General features: G+C 41.5%; 1 protein-coding gene across 1 annotated transcript in view; it reads left to right on the top strand.

Annotated features, from left to right (window-relative positions):
- The window catches only part of mcf2l2 (MCF.2 cell line derived transforming sequence-like 2), a 66,225-nt gene that overhangs the window by 38,749 nt on the left and 7,018 nt on the right, over positions 1-20,458 (top strand). The window contains exons 16-22 of the mRNA XM_037674266.1: positions 6,217-6,283; positions 7,802-7,917; positions 11,011-11,080; positions 14,928-15,020; positions 15,128-15,220; positions 17,304-17,426; positions 18,140-18,220. Coding sequence (XP_037530194.1) covers positions 6,217-6,283; positions 7,802-7,917; positions 11,011-11,080; positions 14,928-15,020; positions 15,128-15,220; positions 17,304-17,426; positions 18,140-18,220 — 643 coding nt within the window. The remainder of the gene's footprint in view (positions 1-6,216; positions 6,284-7,801; positions 7,918-11,010; positions 11,081-14,927; positions 15,021-15,127; positions 15,221-17,303; positions 17,427-18,139; positions 18,221-20,458) is intronic.

Here is a 20,458-nt window from a genome sequence, read left to right as displayed (position 1 = left end):
GGCTCTTGACCTGCAGGAAAGGTGCACACACGTGGCGCTGCGGTTAAACCACATGGGTGGGTGTGCACACGCAGGATTTTCCTGTTTCTTGTCCGGTTTGGACAGGTCTGTCAGTTGGCCTAAGGAGTTGTTCCTTACAGTTAACCACCCACCCTCCATTCTCTTTCAACTGCAGGTATCTTTATGTCACAACACCGAATGAGACAACATAGAAAGTTATTTTCAAGGTTTGACCGGAACAGAAACCTCTAAAACTCGGATGTGAAAGGCAACAGGACATAGGCAAGTGTGTTTGTTGTATGCAGACTAAAGTAATAAATCTGCTTTGAGTTTGTGCTCATGCAGAATGATGAGAATCTGAATATGGATCAACAGGATATGAGCTTTTGTACCCCAGCCTCACCGCTGCCTTTGACACTGTTGACCACAGTATCATTTTATCATGTTTAGAACACTGGGTTGGGATTACTGGTGCAGCGTTACAATGGTTCTGTTCGTACCTGAGCGACTGGAGTTTTTGTGTTAATGTTGGTAATAGTCTATCCGCTACAGTTTCTCATTCCTGTGGGGTCCCACAAGCCTCCATTCTTGGACCCCTTCTGTTTTCAATGTATCTGTTCTCCTTGGGGTCTATCCTGAGGAAACATGGTCTTTCCTTTCATTGTTATGCTGATGATTCTCAGGTTTATCCGCCCTTAAAACCCAACAGTTCCAGCTCCATTTGTCCTTTGCTAAAATGTCTTGATGACATTAAGACTTGGATGGTTACAAACTTCTTGAGTTTTAATGATCAGAAGACTGAGGTCATTGTGTTTAACACTAGCTCTACCGCTGTCTCTGATCCTGTAAACCTGCACTCCCTTCAGCCATATCTAAACCAGTCTGTTACCAGTCTCGGGATTTAGACTCGGAATTTAAGTTTAATAAACAGATCAACTCTGTTTTTCAAACAAGCTTTTTTCATCTAAGGCAGATAGCTAAGCTTAAGTCCATGCTGACCAGATCCGAGCTTGAAAAATTAGTCCATGCATTCATTACAACCCGGCTGGACTACTGTAACTCGTTTTATGTTGGGGTCAGTCAGCTGTCCTTTTCACGTCTCCAGCTTGTCCAAAATGCTGCAGCTCGGCTCTTAACAGGAACTCGCAGGTCTGAGCACATCTCATTGGTTCTGTCCTCCCTTCACTGGCTTTCTCTGCATGTCAGAATTGATTTTAAAATTCTCCTGCTGATATTTAAGTGCATTAATGGCCTTGCACTCTCATACCTCTCCAACCTTCTTCTTCCTTATGCTCCTTCTCGGGCTTTGAGATCAATGGACCAGCTGCTTTTGGTTGTACCAAAAACCAGGTTGAAGCTCAGAGGAGCTCAGGCATTTTCAGCCACGGGCCCTAAAATTTGGAACAATCTGCCCATAAATATTAGACAGGCCACTTCAGTCTCTGCTTTTAAATCTATCCTGAAAACACACCTGTATACTCATTGACATATTATTTCATTGTGTTTACGTTTTTTTTCTTGTTATTCCTTGACATTTAACTCACGGTGATCTGATTTAGTATTTCATCGTTTCTGATTATGTTTTGTGTTTTTATGTTTTTATTCCTGATGCTGCACTTCTATATTTTTTATTTTTTTATTTGGTGCTTTGATCTTTTTGTTAAACACTTTGGTAAAAGTTCCTGTTTTAAATGTGCTGTATAAATAAATCTGACTTGACGACTTGACGGTACAAAAGGCGTAAACAATGACTATCTTACCTGAAGTAGATGGTTTCTTATATGGTCTCACTTTGGAGAAAGAAGAGCAGATAGCTGTAGCACTTCCTGTCCAGACTGGGGTCAAATCCACTGGGCTGCAATGTTTCTGCCAAAATAATAACGTAAAGTAAAACTGACAGCAACGCAAAACTTTAAATAATATTGTTAGAGTTTAAAGTTGTTTTAAGCTGGCAGAGATCCACTTTGGAAGTTGGACCATGTTGTTGATCCAAAAACAGGCCAGAGTACTGCTCCAGTGAGCAGTTCAAGGTTCTTTATTGTCATTCACATCACATGTGGTGCATGAGGTGGAATGAAATTGTGTACACAAGGTCCCAGTTACAGCCAAAAATTGCAAAAATATAAAGTGTAAAAAGAAATGGTATACAATAATGTAAGATATACACAAATATATACGCTAAACACAAATAATGTAAAATAATACACTATATTAAAAAAGAGGTGGAGATCACGGTGCGATGAAGCCAACAGGACCACACCATACGCAAATAGCAGAGACGGACTCCTGAGGCCACAAAACCAGACCCCTTCCACGCTCCTGGCAGCACCAAGAAATTATGTTTATAAAAATAACAGATACTGTATGTGGACTAATTGGTTTCACACCAAAAGCTGAATCTTATTGTGATTCTGCTGCAGAAACATCATGCACATGTTGCAAAATAGTTGAACAGGTAAACAGTTGAAGATACTGTTTCCTATTGTCAGTGGGCCAATAAAAAATGATTCAGGTTCAAGTTGTTTTTAGTTCAAGTTGGAGTCACTTCAGATCACTATAGAGCCACATGTGGCCCTAATATGGCAGGTTGCAGATCTCCTCTCTCTATGGGCACTTTTAAAGGAGCTGTTAAGGAAACAATCAATCTTTTTGGTAACTTATCGTCATCATCGACTCAGAGTGCTTCTGGATCTGGAGCCCCAGGATTCAGGTGAACCAGTTCAGAAATGCAGAATATTTCTGTAATCTCACCTGTAAAAAACAAATATTGATTCAGCCTGTTCATCCAGCATGCCACCTCTGAAGAGCCTAGCCAGTAAAAGTGCAAAGAGTCAGATCTTTTTCTTTTAATACAGAGAGGCGTTGCAGGAAGCAGACAAAAGCTTTTATTTCTCCTGACGTTTCCTGGATCTGCAGGGACTGAAGAGTGAAACTAGAGAAGATAGAGTTTCTGCGAAAACGCAATGAATCCTCAACGCTGAAGAAGCTGAAACTGAGCTGTTAAAGCTGAAAACAACAAAAACTACCTACAAGCTTAAAACACTGTACCAAACAGCTAAAATTAAGAGAACAGTAGCTAAAGGTAGCAAAAGGCCAGGCAAAAGTTTAAAGCAGCGTAAAACAAGTATAGAGCCAGTTTACTGAAGCAAAGAGAGCAACGTTCTTGAAGGAATTAAAGAAATCTCAATGTAGTTCTACAGAGAATATATATATATATATGTATATATTTTAATTAAATAAGAAATGTTTTTAAAAGAATAAAAGTTACATAAACAAAAAAGTCATAGCAGCAATCTTCTGATTGAGATGAACTTTTTGACAGATGAACGTCTAAAATTTGCTCAAAGTATACCCAATTTGTTAAATAAATAAATAAATAAATAAAAACACACACGTTCTTGTAAACGTACTTTGTGAGGACTTTTCATTGACTTCCATTCTATAGCCTAGCCCTGACCCTTACCCTAAAACTAACCATTACTGGTACATGCCTAACCCTAACCCCCTAACGAGACTTATCCTTATGGGGACCTAGCTTTGGTTCCCATAAAGAGCAGTTGGTTCCCACAACGCATGCTTTTTTGTAAAATTGGTCCCCACAAGGTAACCTGAAACAAAAATGCACACACGTACGCACAAAGCAAAAACAAACAAGAAACCACAATGTGATCAGGTTTCTAAATTCCAGACAAATAGAGAATAAAACGGTTGTATCCTCAGATGGAAACTGATCCACCTGAGCAACTGAACAAACACAGAACCTAGCTTGTTCTGCTCAGGTTCTGTGAGCTGAAGTTTATCAGAAAAAAAGCTTCAAAGTTGCTCTTTTTTCATTTCAACAAAACCTGGAGTTAACTTTTACCCATCACTTTTGGCTGCCTGTGATGGAAACAGAATGTCAGTTAGTACAATATCTCACCAACGACTTGAGGGATTTGATTAAATCAGAACGTGCATCTGCAATTGATTAACCTTTGGAGCCAACCTAATTCAAGATGGCCGTCACAGCCAACTGAACTCACAAACACAAAAATGACATTAACTCAGTCTGAGGGTTAAAGGCTCACATTAGATCTTTGTTTGACATGTTGCCTTTATTTGGAGGCAACTTTATTTGTGAACTGGAGAGATTTGAAAGAAACCTCTGGAAAATAATCAGTGAAATAATAATAAAATAATAAATAATCAGCGAAAGAGTGTCTACAATTGATTAAACTTTGGAGTCAAAGTCATAAAACCTGCCACAGCTAATCAACATTAGCCAATATGATTGATTTTATCATGCATTGTTCAAATCCACCCAACAGTTCATGAGATTATTTTGACAAACCCACACTCACGTGTTGCTGACTTACCGGTTGTTTTTAACTTCAGTTGATGGATTAAAGTAAAAATAAAAGCTCCTTTGCTCTCCTCAGTTCAGGTTATTTCTGCCTGTCCCAGCTTTCCATTTGGTTTATACTCACACTTCCTCTAGTTTGCCTCCTCCTCTCCACTCCCAAATGCAAAAGTCCTCGGCTGAAGCAGGATTTAAATGTTGGCTCTGACTGCCCTGCCTTAAAATGTTCCAGGGTGAAAGAAAGAACGTATGTCGATAGGGTGGAGTGCTGTAAAGTGGGAGGAACCATGAACATTTCTGTAGATATGTTAAACGTACCGATAGTGCAGCCTCCACCCAAAACTTTAACATCCATCAACTTCCTTCTCTGAAGACCTAAAGGAAGGATACCAACGTTTTGACTTATAAACCGGTAAAGAAGTGTGAAGTTAGTGAGACATCACCCTGTAAGATGAACGTTCTTCGGTAAAACCTCGGTATTTCTCCATCTGCTCCTTCCTGATGTTACATTGTCTTGGGATTACTATGTCTATCCCCACTGCCTTCTTCTGTAGCTTGCCAGCCACCATGATGTCCGACTGGTTAGTCATCACCTGCCTCACTTCGACTGTGAGACCTCCAGTCCACAGATGTTCCTGTACACTGGTCCAGACTCAGTGGCATCCTTGCACAATCTGCATCTTGGGTCTTGTCTGAAATGGTAGACCCTGGCCTCTATTGATCTTGTGCTGAGGTTCTGTTCTTGTGCTGCCATGATTAGTGCCTCTGTGCTGTCCTTCAGTCCAGCCCAATCTGGCCACTGGTAGGATTTGTTGATATCAGCCACTTCCTCAAACTGCTTGTGGTACATGCCTTGCCTTTGGTTTCTGCTGCTGCCTGATACATTCACTCATCACTTCTTCATTGGTGGCTGTCCTCCTTGTGCACTCCAGGATCTAAGTTGTTTCATCCTGTATGGTGGCTCTGATGCTCATTAGACCTCTGCCTCTGTTCGTGTACAGTCTCAGGGTGCTGGACATGGGGTGTAACCCTCCATGCATTGTGAGGAGCCTTCGAGTCTTGATGTCAGTGACTCCTATCTTCTCCTTTGACCAGGTTATTATACAGCAGTATCTGAAGACTGGCACTGTAAAGGTTCTGTAAAACGCATCTGTATTTGGTCAGTAATTGGCGTAGTAACTGTTGCAATTCTGCAGCAGAGATTGTACTTGATATAAAAATCTTTTTTTTTATGCTTTAATATCCATTAAGGTGAAAACAGACACGCTCCATGGAGTGTCCTTCCCTCCTTCATGTATTTTCTGACTGCTGCTTCAGTAAACCTAATTATTCCCTTCCTGAGGAAATTAAGTCATGTGTAAAATTATACAAATCAACGAAAGCACTTATGTTGGACATGTTTTCTCACAATGCACTCATACATGTCCATGCAGTGAGCACAGAAAACAGGACTGCTGTTTCACAGCATGTTCTTAGTTGTAATCAAATAATTACCGGTACGTTCTTCAGCTTGTCAGGGACATTTTCACCAAACTGGTTTCAGTCCTTCTCCACAAAGTTTTCCTGCTCAGCATCAGTTCTTCTGTTTCATCTGCCAAACATGAGCAACTCGAAAAGGATTTTTATGTTCCCCTACGTTCCTTTCTGACCCAGCAAACTGTTAAACTCCTTCCTTTCAGAGATATTAGATGTTTGACCTCTGGGGGGAAGGGGGTACTAATGTGTCTACTAAAGTATAAAGTACACAGTTTTTATCATTGAAACGTTGATGGAGTGTTTTGTTAAGGTCCAACAGTTTAGTTTAAAGGGCTCTCTATCAGAACTCCTCTGTTGGTGTTGTTTTCAGATTATTTTGTTTATTTCTGTTATCTTTACAGACTCATCATGACTGAACTGATTGAATCAGAGAGGATCTACGTGGAAGAACTGCAAAGCATCATGGAGGTATAGTAACCAGTCTTGACGTGTGGAGAAGATATGGGCTCATTTGTCACCATCTTGTGAAGTAAAGAAAAACTCACAAAGGTCACAAAAATTGAAACTGACTAAAGTAATAATCAGTCTTACATCGGGGAAACAAAACAGCCACTGGCCAAAAGGATGGCCCAGCACAGAAGCTCAACATCATCAGGCCAGGACTCTGCGGTCTACACTCATCTCCAGGCCAGCGGTCACTCTTTCAGGGATGAAGATGTTCACATCCTGGATAGAGAGGAACGATGGTTTGAGAGAGGAGTAAAGGAGGCCATCTTTGTGAAAAGAAATCGTCCATCATTAAACAGGGGCGGAGGCCTACGTGTTCAACTGTCCCCCTCTTACAATGCTGTGATTGCTAGTATCACTCAGCCCTCTGTGAACAGTAAACAGCCATCAGTGTGCTAATGATCCATTGTTAGGCTGATGGTCCTTCTTAAGCATGTGATCAGCTGGTTTTGGTTGTCAGCAGCAAACTGGTTGATCCACTCTGAGAAGGTGCTATTTAAGAGACTGAGCTGAAAACAGCTCCTCAGACTGAGGAAGTCTCTTGGATGAGAGACGAAACGTTTCTACATTTTTTTGCTTTTTTTTTTTTTTTTTTTTATGTCCAGAGGACCAGATTGAACTTTTTTGGATTTTTCTACCTGGATTATTGAGCATCAGGATAATAATCAGACAATTACTATGCTGAAAATCTCCTGATGCATGCTCAATAATCCAGGTAGAAAAATCTAAAAAAGTTAAATCTGGTCCTCTGGACATTCAAAAAAACAAAACAAAGCAAATCAAAAAAAAAATCTAGAAACGTTTCGTCTCTCATCCAAGAGACTTCCTCAGTCTGAGGTGCTGTATTCAGCTCAGTCTCTTAAATAGCACCTTCTCAGAGTGGATCAACCAGTTTGCTGCTGACAACCAAAACCAGCTGATCACATGCTGAAAATCAATCATTGCTTTTGAAACAAACTTCAGCAGAAATCTTTTACAAAAACTACTGGCTGACTAAATAGTTGGTACTGTATTTCTATAAAAATAGAAAACAATCTGACCAGAGGAACATCTTAAATTAAGGTTTGTCCTGTAATCAGCATCCCAGGGGTCTTCAGTCTGTAATCAGACAATCTGTTTTTTTAAAGGGTGACAGGTAGTCACAGGGCTGTTTGCTATCATGGTGTGTAATACAATGAAAGCTGAGGACAGAGTTGTCTCAGGAGTTTCAAAGGAAAATGACTGACATCATGTCAAAGGTAAAGACCATCAGGCCATATCCAAACAGCTTGATGTTCCTCTGACTACAGCTGCTCAGATTATTCAGAAGGTCCCCAGGACATACGATAATCTAAGTTTTAAACTCTAGTATGAAACACGGCAAGCAAAATACCTTTTTTCTGGGAAGGGTAGGACTTTGTTTTTCTTGTTTTACTTTAAAAACAGGAATTACCTACCCCCCTACCCCAATTCTGCTTTCTGTTTCATCTGGTTCCTCAGGGCTACTTTGCTGAGCTGAGTAACTTGGAGAGGAGTCATCATATCCCCCCATCATTGGAGAACAAGAAAGATGTGCTGTTTGGCAATCTGCCAGAGATATATGATTTTCACAACAAGTAAGATTTTATTTGCATAAATAGTTCTTTATTATGTAAAATTCAAGTTAAAGGTTTGTTTAAACTCCTCCCGTCATCTGACAGATTTTTAGGACAAGTCCTAATGTAAAGTTAGGGCTTTAATTACAATTCGTATACCTTTATAGTTTGAAAACTGTCAATTTTCTCTTCAGTCTGAAGTGGTCTACATCCCTCAAATGAGTCTCAATAATCAAAATTATGTGTGCACTACAATTCTGTAGATGGATCAAAAATGAACTGTGTTTAACTGGATTATAATTTAGGATATTAAAATTCAAACTAACAAATCTAATATCCACTGATACCAGCAGTCACTTCAAATACAATTTTTATTAGATATTTCGTCCTATTAAGCTCAAATTCTACATAGCTCTGAAAATATGGAGTAATTTATCCCTGAACCAATAAATCAATGAATAATTCAAAAAGACTCCCTCCCTCCTTTTCTCCTGGAAGAAGCATGAATCCAACAATGCATGCTATGTCTTCCCACAATAAAACAAAACTGTAACCTGTCATCGTACAATAAAACACAACCTGAGGGAGTGTGTAGATAAGCTGTCCTGTATGAAAAGATAAAATATTTTTTAAAGCAGAAAAGATGTCAGAAACCAAAGAACCAAAAGACCATAGCTAGAGACAAGCTCAGCACACAGCTGGTGTTTCATGATTGAAGTATAGAGCTCAGCCACACAGACCAACACAAGGAACTCCCAGTTTCCAGAACATAATTCTTCTTTAGTTTCAAGTTGACAAATTCCACGTCTTCTGTTGGATAAATTAATCATCCTTTCATCATCTCTTTACTCAAGCATCCATAACCTTTATCTCAATTCCCCTGACATCTTCAAACTCATGTGTTTGGCCATTTAACATAGTATTGTGTGGAGGGAACTGAATTTAACATTTAACACAACCATGGAGCTCTTTTTTTTTTTTACAGAGATAAGAGCCTCCCTCTGTCCACAGACCGTGTGAAGTCAGAAAAAAATGTACACAATTTTTCTGTTGGATAACAGGGGATAGTCTTCACATCATGATAACATGTCCTGGTTCAACACATAGTGTGAACTTTGTCCAGGCCCGGTTTCTCCTCGAGCACAACTAATTCTAAAGAAATTTTTCCATAAACTCTGTAGGGTGTGGACTTTCTGAGCCCTCCTACAGGCTGCGAGTTAAATATTAGTCAACCTAAGGCGTGCCTCTAAGTCTTTATCATTCTTACTCAAAATGTCTAATATAGCTTTGCCATATTAGCTTACTAGCTATCTGATCACTATGCTCATTAATATGTCAAGCTCATAAATAATTTAGTTTTAATAAGCAACTTATTCTTTGAGCAGTTTTAAATCAGTTGCCACTTCCTTCTTAAGGAACTCTGAGATTATTGACTCAAGTCTGGTGTTATTTGGTGTCCATTTTCTGTCATGGTAAAACATTGTAGCATCTTTTCTTTAGCATCCAGCTTCTTGGGTGAATCAACTTCCCTAAAGTTGCCTAGCACAACCTTTCACCCTTGACGTTTATCCAAATATGGCTCTGAAGACACTGAGGTACTGATAGCTCTTCTAACATATAGCCACAGCAAGCAATGGACAAATTTAGGTGTTAATTATAATATATTATAATCACTTTCTCACAGAGCTACCACTAAACATGTCCTACTCTATGCATGTTCAATAACTCCACCCCAAAACAGTCATATCTAAATATAAGACCTGTCATCAGGTCCATAATTTAGTTTGTTAAAATCGAATTGTACATTGTTGAATGGTACACTGTAAACAAAAGAGAGGAGGGAAAAATGTCTTACAGTTGTTGCTCAAAATTATAACAATCCCAGGAGGATTCAGCCGACAGCTGAAACTGGATTTTAAAATGGAGGTTAATCCACCTTCACTGGCAGCGGCGGGAGTTGAGCTGTAGAAGGCACAGTCAAGAGCAAGAAGTCTGGAAAATGAAGCTGACACAAGATAAAGCCAAGCTTTTTGTCAGGACCATAAAATCAGGTTTGGGGTGAATATAGTCTTAGAAAAGTCTAATTACCCGGTGATCTACAACTTAGCAGGGCTAAACAAAAAAACTGGTTCTTTTTGTTGACTGGAACAGAGAGGTACATCTGAGAAGCTTCCCAGTATCCAGGCCACCTTGAATTTTAGCCATTGCTACTAGTACCAGATGTAAGCAGAGAGACAGAATCACTTGCTCAATCCAGTAATAATGACAGGTTATTTAGACCTAGTGGTCTCCTGATGTCCATTGTCTGGTAAAACCTCACACAGAAGCAGAGGAAGCATCTTTTTAGCAATTAAAGACTCATTAAGTACAAGAGGGAGGAAATTTCCAGATGTGTGACTGGAGACTGAGAAATTGGTGAGGAGTTATTGTGGATGTGTTAATACTGCAAAAATCAAATTCTGGTATTGTTTGTTTGTTGTATAGAGAACGGATTTAGAGGTATCTGTTCGGTGTCAAGGTGGCACGGTGGCATAGTTGTTAGAGCTTCTGTCTCTTAGCAAGAAATTCGCCTGACCACATTCCTGCCTAGCAGGCCATTTTGGGTGGAGTTTGCATGTTATCTCCATGCATGCGTGGGTTTTCTCCGGGTACTCCGGTTTCCTCCCACAGACCAAAAACTTGCATGTTAGGCTGATTGGTAATGCTAAATTGTCCCTAGGTGTGACTGAGAGAATGAATGGCTGTTTGTCTTGTTTGTCTCCATGTGTCCCTGTGATGGACTTGCAACCTTTCCAGGGTGTCCCCTGCCTCTCACACAGTGAAGGCTGGGCATGGGCACCAGTGACCCCCATGACCAAGAAAGAAAAAAAAGCAGGTTAAAGATAATGGATGGATGGATGGATGGATGGATGTCTGTTCGGTGTCATTTAAACAAGACAGAGCATAACTATTGGGTCAAGTACTTCAACATTTTTTTACATTTTGTAACTCTACATGTCAATATGGTGAACAAATGTAAATGTTTACACCAACTGGACAGCAGGAATATTCTTTTTGTTGTATCTACTCATGCAGAAAACATTAAAAAAAATGTTGAATATCTTTTACTTGCAGGACATTTCTTATGGAGCTGGAGAACTGTGCAGAGAACCCCGAGCTGGTGGGAACCTGTTTTCTGAGAAGGGTCAGTAAGTTAAAAACTGTAAACCCTATAATTGAAGATCCTATATGCAGACAGTGACATATTGACCACAAATAACTCCCACCCATCACTAAATGACTGCAGTGAAAAAAAAAAAATAGGTATAAAAATAAGAAAAACTGGTATTGTTGCCATCACACCAAAATGTTTCTTTTTTGTTGCAGAAATGTTACTTTAACTAAAACTATGGTATATCTCAGAATGATATGCAATTTTTATGCAGCACTTATGTTACACAACTTTGGTGTGGGAAGATCAGACATTCATAGTTTGAAACCACGGTGCCTCCAAACCCGTAGCAACATCGGCTGTGTAATGAGAGAGACACATAGTATGAAGCTGGATTAACAAGGTCTTTGTCAGATGTTGGGGAACCAGGAAATTCTGATGAGAAATTAAATTACTGGAAAAAGACATTCATGGACAAGGGCACTGTTGGAATTCTACTTTGGGAGCAAGTCTAGAGAGAGGGGCTATATGAGAAGGTTGTTGAAATGATGGAAACTTTGAGACCCATTATCCATTGACTCAGAAACAACTTTGGACCCAGTGTTCCAACATTTGAGAGAAATGTGTTGTCCTACATGGAGGAGAATGAACGCTAGAGGCAAGGCAACACAGAGAGAAATCCTAAGGCCACCAAAACGGATCCCCTCAACACCTTGGCTGCGCCTAGAAATTCTGTCCATAAAAGTTATGAACAGAATTGGTGACAAAGGGCAACCTTGGTTGAGTCCAACTCTCACCGGGAACAAGCCCGACTTACAGTCGGCAATGCGGACCAGGCTCTGACACCAGTCATACAGGGACCTAACAGCCCGTATCAAAGGGCCCGGTACCCCATACTCCCAGAGTACCCCCCCCCCCCCCCCACAGGGTTCCCCGAGGGATGCGGTCAAACTCCTTCTCCAAGTCCACAAAGCACATGTAGACCGGTTAGACAAACTCCCATGCACCCTCCAGGACCCTGCTGAGAGTGTAGAGCTGGTCCAGTGTTCCACGACCAGGACGAAAACCGCACTGCTACCCCTGAATCCGAGGTTTGACTATCCGACGGACCCTTCTCTCCAGAACCCCCGAATAGACCTTACCAGGGAGGCTTAAGAGCGTGATCCCCCTGTAGTTGGAACACACTCTACGGTCCCCATTTTTGAATAGGGGGACCACTACCCCTGTCTGCCAATCCAGGGGAACTTTCCCCGATGTCCACGCAATATTGCAGCGTCGTGTAAGTCAACACAACCCTACAACATCCAGAGCCTTAAGGAACTCCGGGCGAATATCATCCACCCCTGGGGCCCTGCCACCGAGGAGCTTTTTAACCACCTTGGTGACCTCAGCACCAGAGATTGGAGGGCCCAACCCAGAGTCCCCAGGCTCCGCTTCCTCAGTGGAAGACGTGCCGGTAAGATTGAGGAGGTCTTCAAAGTATTCTGCCCACCGACCCACGACATCCCGAGTTGAGGTCAGCAGCACACCACCCCTACTATAAACAGTGTTGGTGGTGTACTGCTTTCCCTCCCTGAGACGCCGGATGGTGAACCAGAATCGCTTCAAAGCCGTGCGGAAGTAATTTTCCATAGCCTCTCCGAACTCCTCCCATGCCCGAGTTTTTGCCTCAGCGACCACCCGTGCCACATGTCGCTTGGACTGCTGGTACCCATCAGCTGCTTTCAGGGTCCCACAGGCCAAAAAGGCCCAATTGGACTCCTTCTTCAGCCTAACAGCATCCCTCACCACCGGTGTCCACCACCGGGTTTGAGGGTTGCCGCCCTGCGACAGGCACCGACAACTTTGCGGCCGCAGCTCCGGTAAGCCGCCTTGACAATAGAGGCACGGAACATGGCCCACTCGGACTCAATGTCCTCCACCTCCCCCGAACATGTTCGAAGTTCTCCCAGAGGTGGGAGTTAAAGCTCCATCTCACAGGAGACTCTGCCAGATGTTCCCAGCAAACTCTCACAATACGTTTGGGCCTGCCAGGTCTGACCGGCATCCTCCCCCACCATCAGAGCCAACTCACCACCAGGTAGTGATCAGTGGACAGCTCCACCACTCTCTTCACCCGAGTGTACAAGACATGTGACCACAGACCAGATGAGATGACGACAAAGTCGATCATCGAACTGCGGCCTAGGGTGTCCTAGTGCCAAGAGCACATATGGACACCCTTATGCTTGAACATGGTGTTTGTTATGGGCAATCCATGATGAGCACAGAAGTCCAACAATAGAACACCACTCGGGTTCAGATCAAGGGGGCCGTTCCTCCCAACCACACCCATCCAGGTCTCACTGTCATTGCCCACGAGAGCATTGAAGTTCCCCAGCAGAACAAGGGAGTCTCCAAGAGGTGCACTTTCCATTACCCACTCCAAGGACTCCAAAAAGGGTGGATAATCTGAACTGCCGTTTGGTGCATAAGCACAAATGACAGTCAGAACCCATCTCCCCACACGTAGGCAGAGGGAGGCCACCCTCTCATTCACTGGGGTGAACCCCAACACACAGGCACTAAGATGGGGCGCAATAAGTATGCCCATTCCTGCTCGGCGCCTCTCACCAGGGGCAACTCCAGAGTGGAAGAGTGTCCAACCCCTCTCAAGGAAACTGGTTCCAGAGCCAGAGCCATGCGTAGAGGTGAGTCCGACTATTTCTAGCCGGAGCCTCTCAACCTCACACACCAGCTCAGGCTCCTTCCCCACCAGTGAGGTGACATTCCATGTCCCAATAGCCAGCTTCTGTAGCCGAGGATCAGACCGCCAGGGTCCCCGCCCTCGGCCACCACCCATCCCACATTGCACCCGACCCCTTTGGCCCCTCCCACAGGTGGTGAGCCCATGGGAAGGGGGACCCACGTCTCCTCTTCGGGCTGTGCCCGGCTGAGCTCCATGGGTAAAAGCCCGGCCACTAGGTGCTCGCCCGTGTGCCCTACCTCCAGGCCTGGCTCCAGAGTGGGGGAGTTTGGACTGCACTTTGTCTGGTCCCTCACCTAGGACCAGTCTGCCTTGGATGACCCTACTAGGGGCGTGAAGCCCCTGACAGCATAGCTCCAAGGATCATTGGGGCACTCAAACCCCTCCACCACGGTAAGGTGGCAGCCCAGGGAAGGGTTCTAAATAAAAAAAAATCAATATATCTCCCTTTAACTCTCATCAAAACTCTTGCTGCAGAACTTTGGATTGGCTGAAGACTTTTTAAAGATTTTTTTTTAAACACCCAGATAACAAATAATTACAATAGTCCAGCTGGACTATGGAGCAGTTTTTCTGCATCATTTTGGGATAAGATGTTTCTAATTTTAGTGATATTGTTCAAGTGGAAGAAAGAGGTCCTGTTTATATTTTTAATACTGAGACTAATTTATACATCTTGATTAAAAAAAAATAAGAATAACATCAAGTTTCTTTACTTTAAAACTGGAGACCAAATTAATGCCATCCAGAGGAAGAGAAAGGCTGCAGAGTTGATCAGGTCCAAAAAACCACCACCTCTATCTGCACAAGTTTAAAATCAGAAAATTAAGAGTCATCCATATTGTGTTTACGTGAAACAACGAGCGAGTTGTCGTCACAAATATCAGTTTCACCAGAAGATTTTAGCTAACTGTCCATAAAAACAATGCATCTGAAAAAGTCAAGATCTGTAAAAACAAAAGAAAGGACGGACTGAAAACTGAATTGAATTTTTTAAACTTTGACAAGTCTTCAGTTATGTGTAAAATAATATTAAATGTCCAAAGAAACACTTTTAAAGACGTATAATTTGAGTAAAAACTAAAGGTTGAGGATTGTGCCTCTGGTCACCAGGACTTGTTTTTGTGTGGTCAGAAAGAAGAGCTTCAGGTGTATGAGAAGTACTGTCAGAATAAACCTCGCTCTGAGGTCGTGTGGAGACAGTGTGGAGACAGCCTTTTCTTTCAGGTGACACACACAAACACTACATATTTAATGACTTCTGCTCATTTGTCAGGTTGAATGAATTAAACGTTTTTGTTGTTTTGTTACTGATGAAGAAACTTTGACTCCAGGAATGCCAGAAGAAACTGGACCATAAACTGTCTCTGGATGCGTACCTGCTGAAGCCTGTGCAGAGGATCACCAAATACCAACTCATGCTCAAGGTACGCAGCATGTGCAGACCTAAAATGTGATGTCAATATTTTGCTTTTGCCTAATATTTTTTACCTAAATACAAACTGGAAACACTGAAAATGTAATGTTTTTACGTCCTCCTGTTTCATTTAATATTTTTACTCACTGATCTGAAACTCTCCACCTCACTCTGTTTGTGTTATGACCTTCCTGAATAACATACCTCAGAATATCAGAGTGTGAAACATGACATTTGAAACCATAATCCTGAACACCGGCATTCCGCAGGGCTGTGTGCTTAGTCTGGCCCTTTTTATCCATATCACTATCTATGTCTCCATCCACTCCGCCGCAATTATTGTGAAGTTTGCAAATGACACTACGGAGATGGGCGCTCTCAGACCATAATTACCTGCAGCATTCCTTCAGTGTGGACTGAACTCGGCAAAAAGGCCTTTTCTTACTCTGCTCCTGCAACCTGGAACACCTTGCAAAAATATCTGAAGCTGTCCAATTAGATTTTGTCAGCCATCTTGACCACGGAGTTGGTGCCAGTTCTTTTGTTTCCAGGTGGAGAGAAGACTCACGCCGACTCATATAATCATAGAAAAGTATAAAGCTTTTACCATTTAATCTTGATAAGGCAGAAAAGTTACAGGTTCAGCACTGAGGCTTGGGTCCAGTCATCATGCAAACAATGTCCGACCAGCCCCGAAACAAGGAAGCATCTCCTTCGTATAGTCTCTAGGCTCTGCCTAGTTACAGAGGATGAAGCACAGCCTTCCGTGTTATCAGTATTAATGCGTGGCCCAAATAAGGTTTTAACTGATCTCTCAGTGTTTCAGCTGGTGTAGTGTAACTATTTTTCTGTGTGCTACAGCGCTAAGCAATTAAACCGTTCTTCAAATAAGGATGAGACCTCAGACATCCGTTGAAGGCAGCTGTATGACTAAGTTCCTCTTTTCTATTTAACAGTTTGATTATTTTAGGACATACGTAACATCAGAAGCAGAACTTTGACGCTGCTTTTCAAACTAGATTAAACCAGGCTGAACAGACAAACTAGGGTTCATTCTGAGGACATGTGTTACAATTTCCATGACAGGTTTTAAACATTAGAAAATATATGCAAATATGTTCTTGTTTTTAGTATTTTACCTTGTTTTATTTGGCACCTCGATTTGACTGTTTGTATAACTTCTTTTTATTTGATTTAATTGCTTTTTGTTGAATTATTGTCGTCTGTACTTTATATGTTCTCTCTTTAAAATAGGTCTCTCTTGAAAATGTGTTGTCGTGACCCAACAAGACTAACCTGTATGAATGATGGTTGAATGAATTACAGACAATAAGACATTTTACAGGCAGGAAGACCAACATCTGTCAGGTGTGTGTGCAGAAAATGGCCTGGTCCTCAACACTATCAGAACCAATGAGGTCATTAGAGACTTTTGAAAAACCGAGAACCCTCCACATCAACAATATGGAGGCGCAGACAGTGAACTCAGTTTGATCATTTGGCAATCACATCACCAAGGGTCTGACATGGACACTAAACATGCTAACTGAGGATGTTCTTATTGAGAAAGCTGAAGCAAGCTAATCTAGCTCCATGGCTACTGAACATTTTTTGCAGAGGGACTATAGAGAGCATCTTCTGCCAAGGCTGCATAGTGGAGTACAGCTGCATGACTGAGGATATAAGGGACGTGTCTCAGGTGGTGAAGACTGCACAGGAGGTCCCAGAGTTGGACTGTGTGTACTCTGAGCGCATGCATAGACATACATGGTCCAACAGTATGGACAACAGACCCTCAGGTGAATCCATGTTTGACCCACTGCTGTCAGGGAAGAGGAACCGCACCATCAGGACTAACAGGATGAGGAACAGCATTTTTCAGCCCCTCCACCGCCTTCTGCTTCCACACACATTCACACACCAAGAGAATCAAATGTTTTTAAATTGTTTTCAGATGTTTGTGGTTGTCGTGTTTGTGAAATGTGTTGTTTATGAGTGTGCCAACAAAATTTCATGTAAAAGTACAGTGACCATTAATATCCTAAAATCCTTGAATCCTCCTAATTCATGCTCTGGACTTTCTTATCAACCAGGAGATGTTAAAGTGTAGTAAAGGGGAAGGGATGGCAGAGCTGGAGGAGGCTTTAGCCACCATGTTGGACATCATCAAGTCTGTCAACGACTCCATGCACCAGATAGCGATCACTGGATTTGAGGTGAGGCTCATGAATTTGTGAAGAAAACACAATATGAGAAATAAAATGTGAAAAGACAAATAGTTTAAAACGCTCTCTAGTGGTTTACGTTTTCATTAGTCCAAAGACCTGTAAGTTTCGTTGGCCAACTTTAGGCAAATGCGTGAGAGTTCATCTGATGATGCAATGTATCTGTTGGACAAAAACATCCTCTATTCATCTTAATTACTAAAAAGAAACCACACGAGGACACAGGAAGATATTTAACTGGTTTTAACTTGCAACGACAGACTTTCACTCACAAGCTTACACAGATGCAGCATTGAAGCCCGTCTGCCCTGGACAGTGTGTGAGAATAGTTTATATAATACATGCTTATCAGCTATCACAGTACACACAGGCCATGATGACCTCGGCCTCCCAGATGTACAATCCAATGGAAGGATTAAATATCCTCTCAGTCCTGGGATCACCTGGGGATCCCCCCAGGAGGAGCTGGAGATAGACAGGGCTCTGTGCTTCCCTCCTGGACCTGCTGCCACAGAGAAGTGATTGAACATTTTTGGACAACGTATTTCATTACATTTGTGCATTCTGTCCATGCATGACTCATTTTGTGCAGATATATATTTTATCTCTCTTTTTGGATTATATCAATAGTTGAATCTTCTATCATGGCATTTTGAGTTGAACACCTAAAATTAAAGTCTGACATCATGTTTGTTTGTTGACAGGGAAACCTGAGCGAACTGGGAAAGCTGCTGATGCAGGGATCCTTTAACGTATGGACCGACCACAAAAGAGGCCACAGCAAGGTACATTCACTCAACACAGCTTGACCCTGCCTCCATGATCAGGTCATAAATGGACCCTGTTAGGAGTAAGTGTATCATCTCTACTAAGGCTCACTCCATGGTTGATCGAGGTTCTTTCTGACGTGCACCTTCAGAAAAAAGCTTCAACAGTTACATTTTCAGCGAGTGTTTGCCTGTACTGAACCCAGGATCAGACTGAGGTGGTGAGGTCCCATGAGCAGAATTTTATTTTGGGGTCCCTTTCAGTTAAACCGATCATTCACTCACAGCCACCATCTGTTCATCTAGTCCTCGATTCACCTTCTGTAGTCAGTTTATTTGTTAGTTTATTTGACAGAGACGATGCACACAAACATAGAACAGAACAAGTCTGTGATTGATGCGTTGCACAAAGAGTGTATACATAGCTACAGCTAATTCACAACTCCAGTCCCTGGTTGGGCATTTCTATGCATTAAAATACAATTTATCAATCAAAATACAGTTAGAGTACCTACGTACTCCTGCCTACATATTCATGTAATCAATCTAACAACCTCCAAATTCATATAATAAAAACTACACATTAAAATACAAACAATTTAAAAATCTAAATACAATAAAAATACAAAACATTTTCCTCTACAAATTCTAAAATAACTTTGCAACCCACAAATTTACATAAACATAGCACCTCCTCAATACCTCCCCATCCTCACACATTCAGCTAACATACTAAAAATTGTAAATATGCTAATTCACTAATACATACACTACCACAAAGACGTTTGCATCCATAAAATCTGAGTAATAAAAATGATCACATCTTTGATTTTCCTTTAGCCAAGTTTTAGTCATGTAAACGAACTAAACTGTACATTTAAGACAACCAGTTTATTGCACTGAGCCAACCATTAACTCCTTAAACTGACTTTTCTTTGTTGTCACTTCAGACTCTTTGAATTCTTCTATAAATAAAATACGGTGCACAACTGAAGCTATCTGGTGCTCAAGCAACAATGTCTCAAGCAAACCTGAAAAGTGATGCTCACTAGACAGTATCCAGTGCTGTTTAGTGTCTGTGTTTCAGTTTGGAAAGTAAACCAGGACATTTATGTGAGCTATATTAAAAGCTTGAATTACATCTGGATTGTTTTGACATAAAAATAATTTACTTTGTCTTTACAGTGTTTGGATGATGTTATTAGGACCAGTTCGTGCTTTCAGGCAGGTGAAGGTAGCTCCTTCTGAAACCATTCTTTATATTAGTCTGAGCACAAGATATTTAGCTCACCAGACTACAGTACTTAAAGGATTTCCTCTTAATGTTTCCTACTGATGTCCCCTTAGGACAGGGGTGCCAAACTCACTTACAAAAGGGGGCCAAAATTAAAATATTTTTCAAACTAAGGGCCAATTTCAGAATCTACATTAAGTCAAATCAGATACCCAACATCTTTTCTTGGTCGCAGTTCCTCAACAAGAGTTTGATTTGTCTCATTTGATGTTCTCTGTTGTGATTTCGACATCATAATCAAAGATTACTGAAAAAAATTCAAGCGATAGATTTTATGTTTCACATATCGTCTTCGTGGCCAGATAAGATGTCAACAAGGGCTACATTTGGCCCCCGGGCCTTGAGTTTGACACTTATGCCTTTGGAGTTCAATCATTTAATGTTCACTTTTTTTAGTAGTTTTAGAACATTTTTAGTGGTTTTTAGTTTGTCATATTTCTGTGTCATGGTTTGAGCTTGAGGTTGAACCCAGCACGCTGACAGAACTCAGGAACTTGCGGATTACACAAAATGATATTTATTAAACGCAACAAGAAGGGCTGACATGGCAGCAAAACTTACATACGGGGAGACGCTCACAGGAAGAGCAGGAACAGAACATCAAAATAAACTTTATTGGCATTGCACCGAGATACAACGCGAATATGAACGTACAGTCGTCCGAAGATGGGCGGAGTGCACAAAGCTGCGGCTAAAATAATCAGCGCGGCCTTCTTATTCAGAATAATATTTTGCTTGGATAAGAAAAGGAAAGAAAACATGGAGGAGAGATGGTATAAAAAATAAAAAAAAATCTCTCACACCGTGTCCTAGACAGGGCACAATTTGAGGCATCAAAAAAAAAAAAAAAAAAAAAAAAACTACCACAGCAAAGCAACATAAACAGACGTTATACATGTACATATAGGCGGTGACAACATTGAATTTTTAAGGGAAAGTCGTAGCATAGTCCAGAGCCCCCC

Source organism: Nematolebias whitei, chromosome 3, assembly GCF_014905685.2.
Source record: "Nematolebias whitei isolate Nwh7 chromosome 3, NemWhi1, whole genome shotgun sequence".
Lineage (NCBI taxonomy): Eukaryota > Metazoa > Chordata > Actinopteri > Cyprinodontiformes > Rivulidae > Nematolebias > Nematolebias whitei.
The sequence above is the reverse complement of the archived record's forward strand: the minus strand, read 5'-3'. Positions and strand labels throughout refer to the sequence as shown.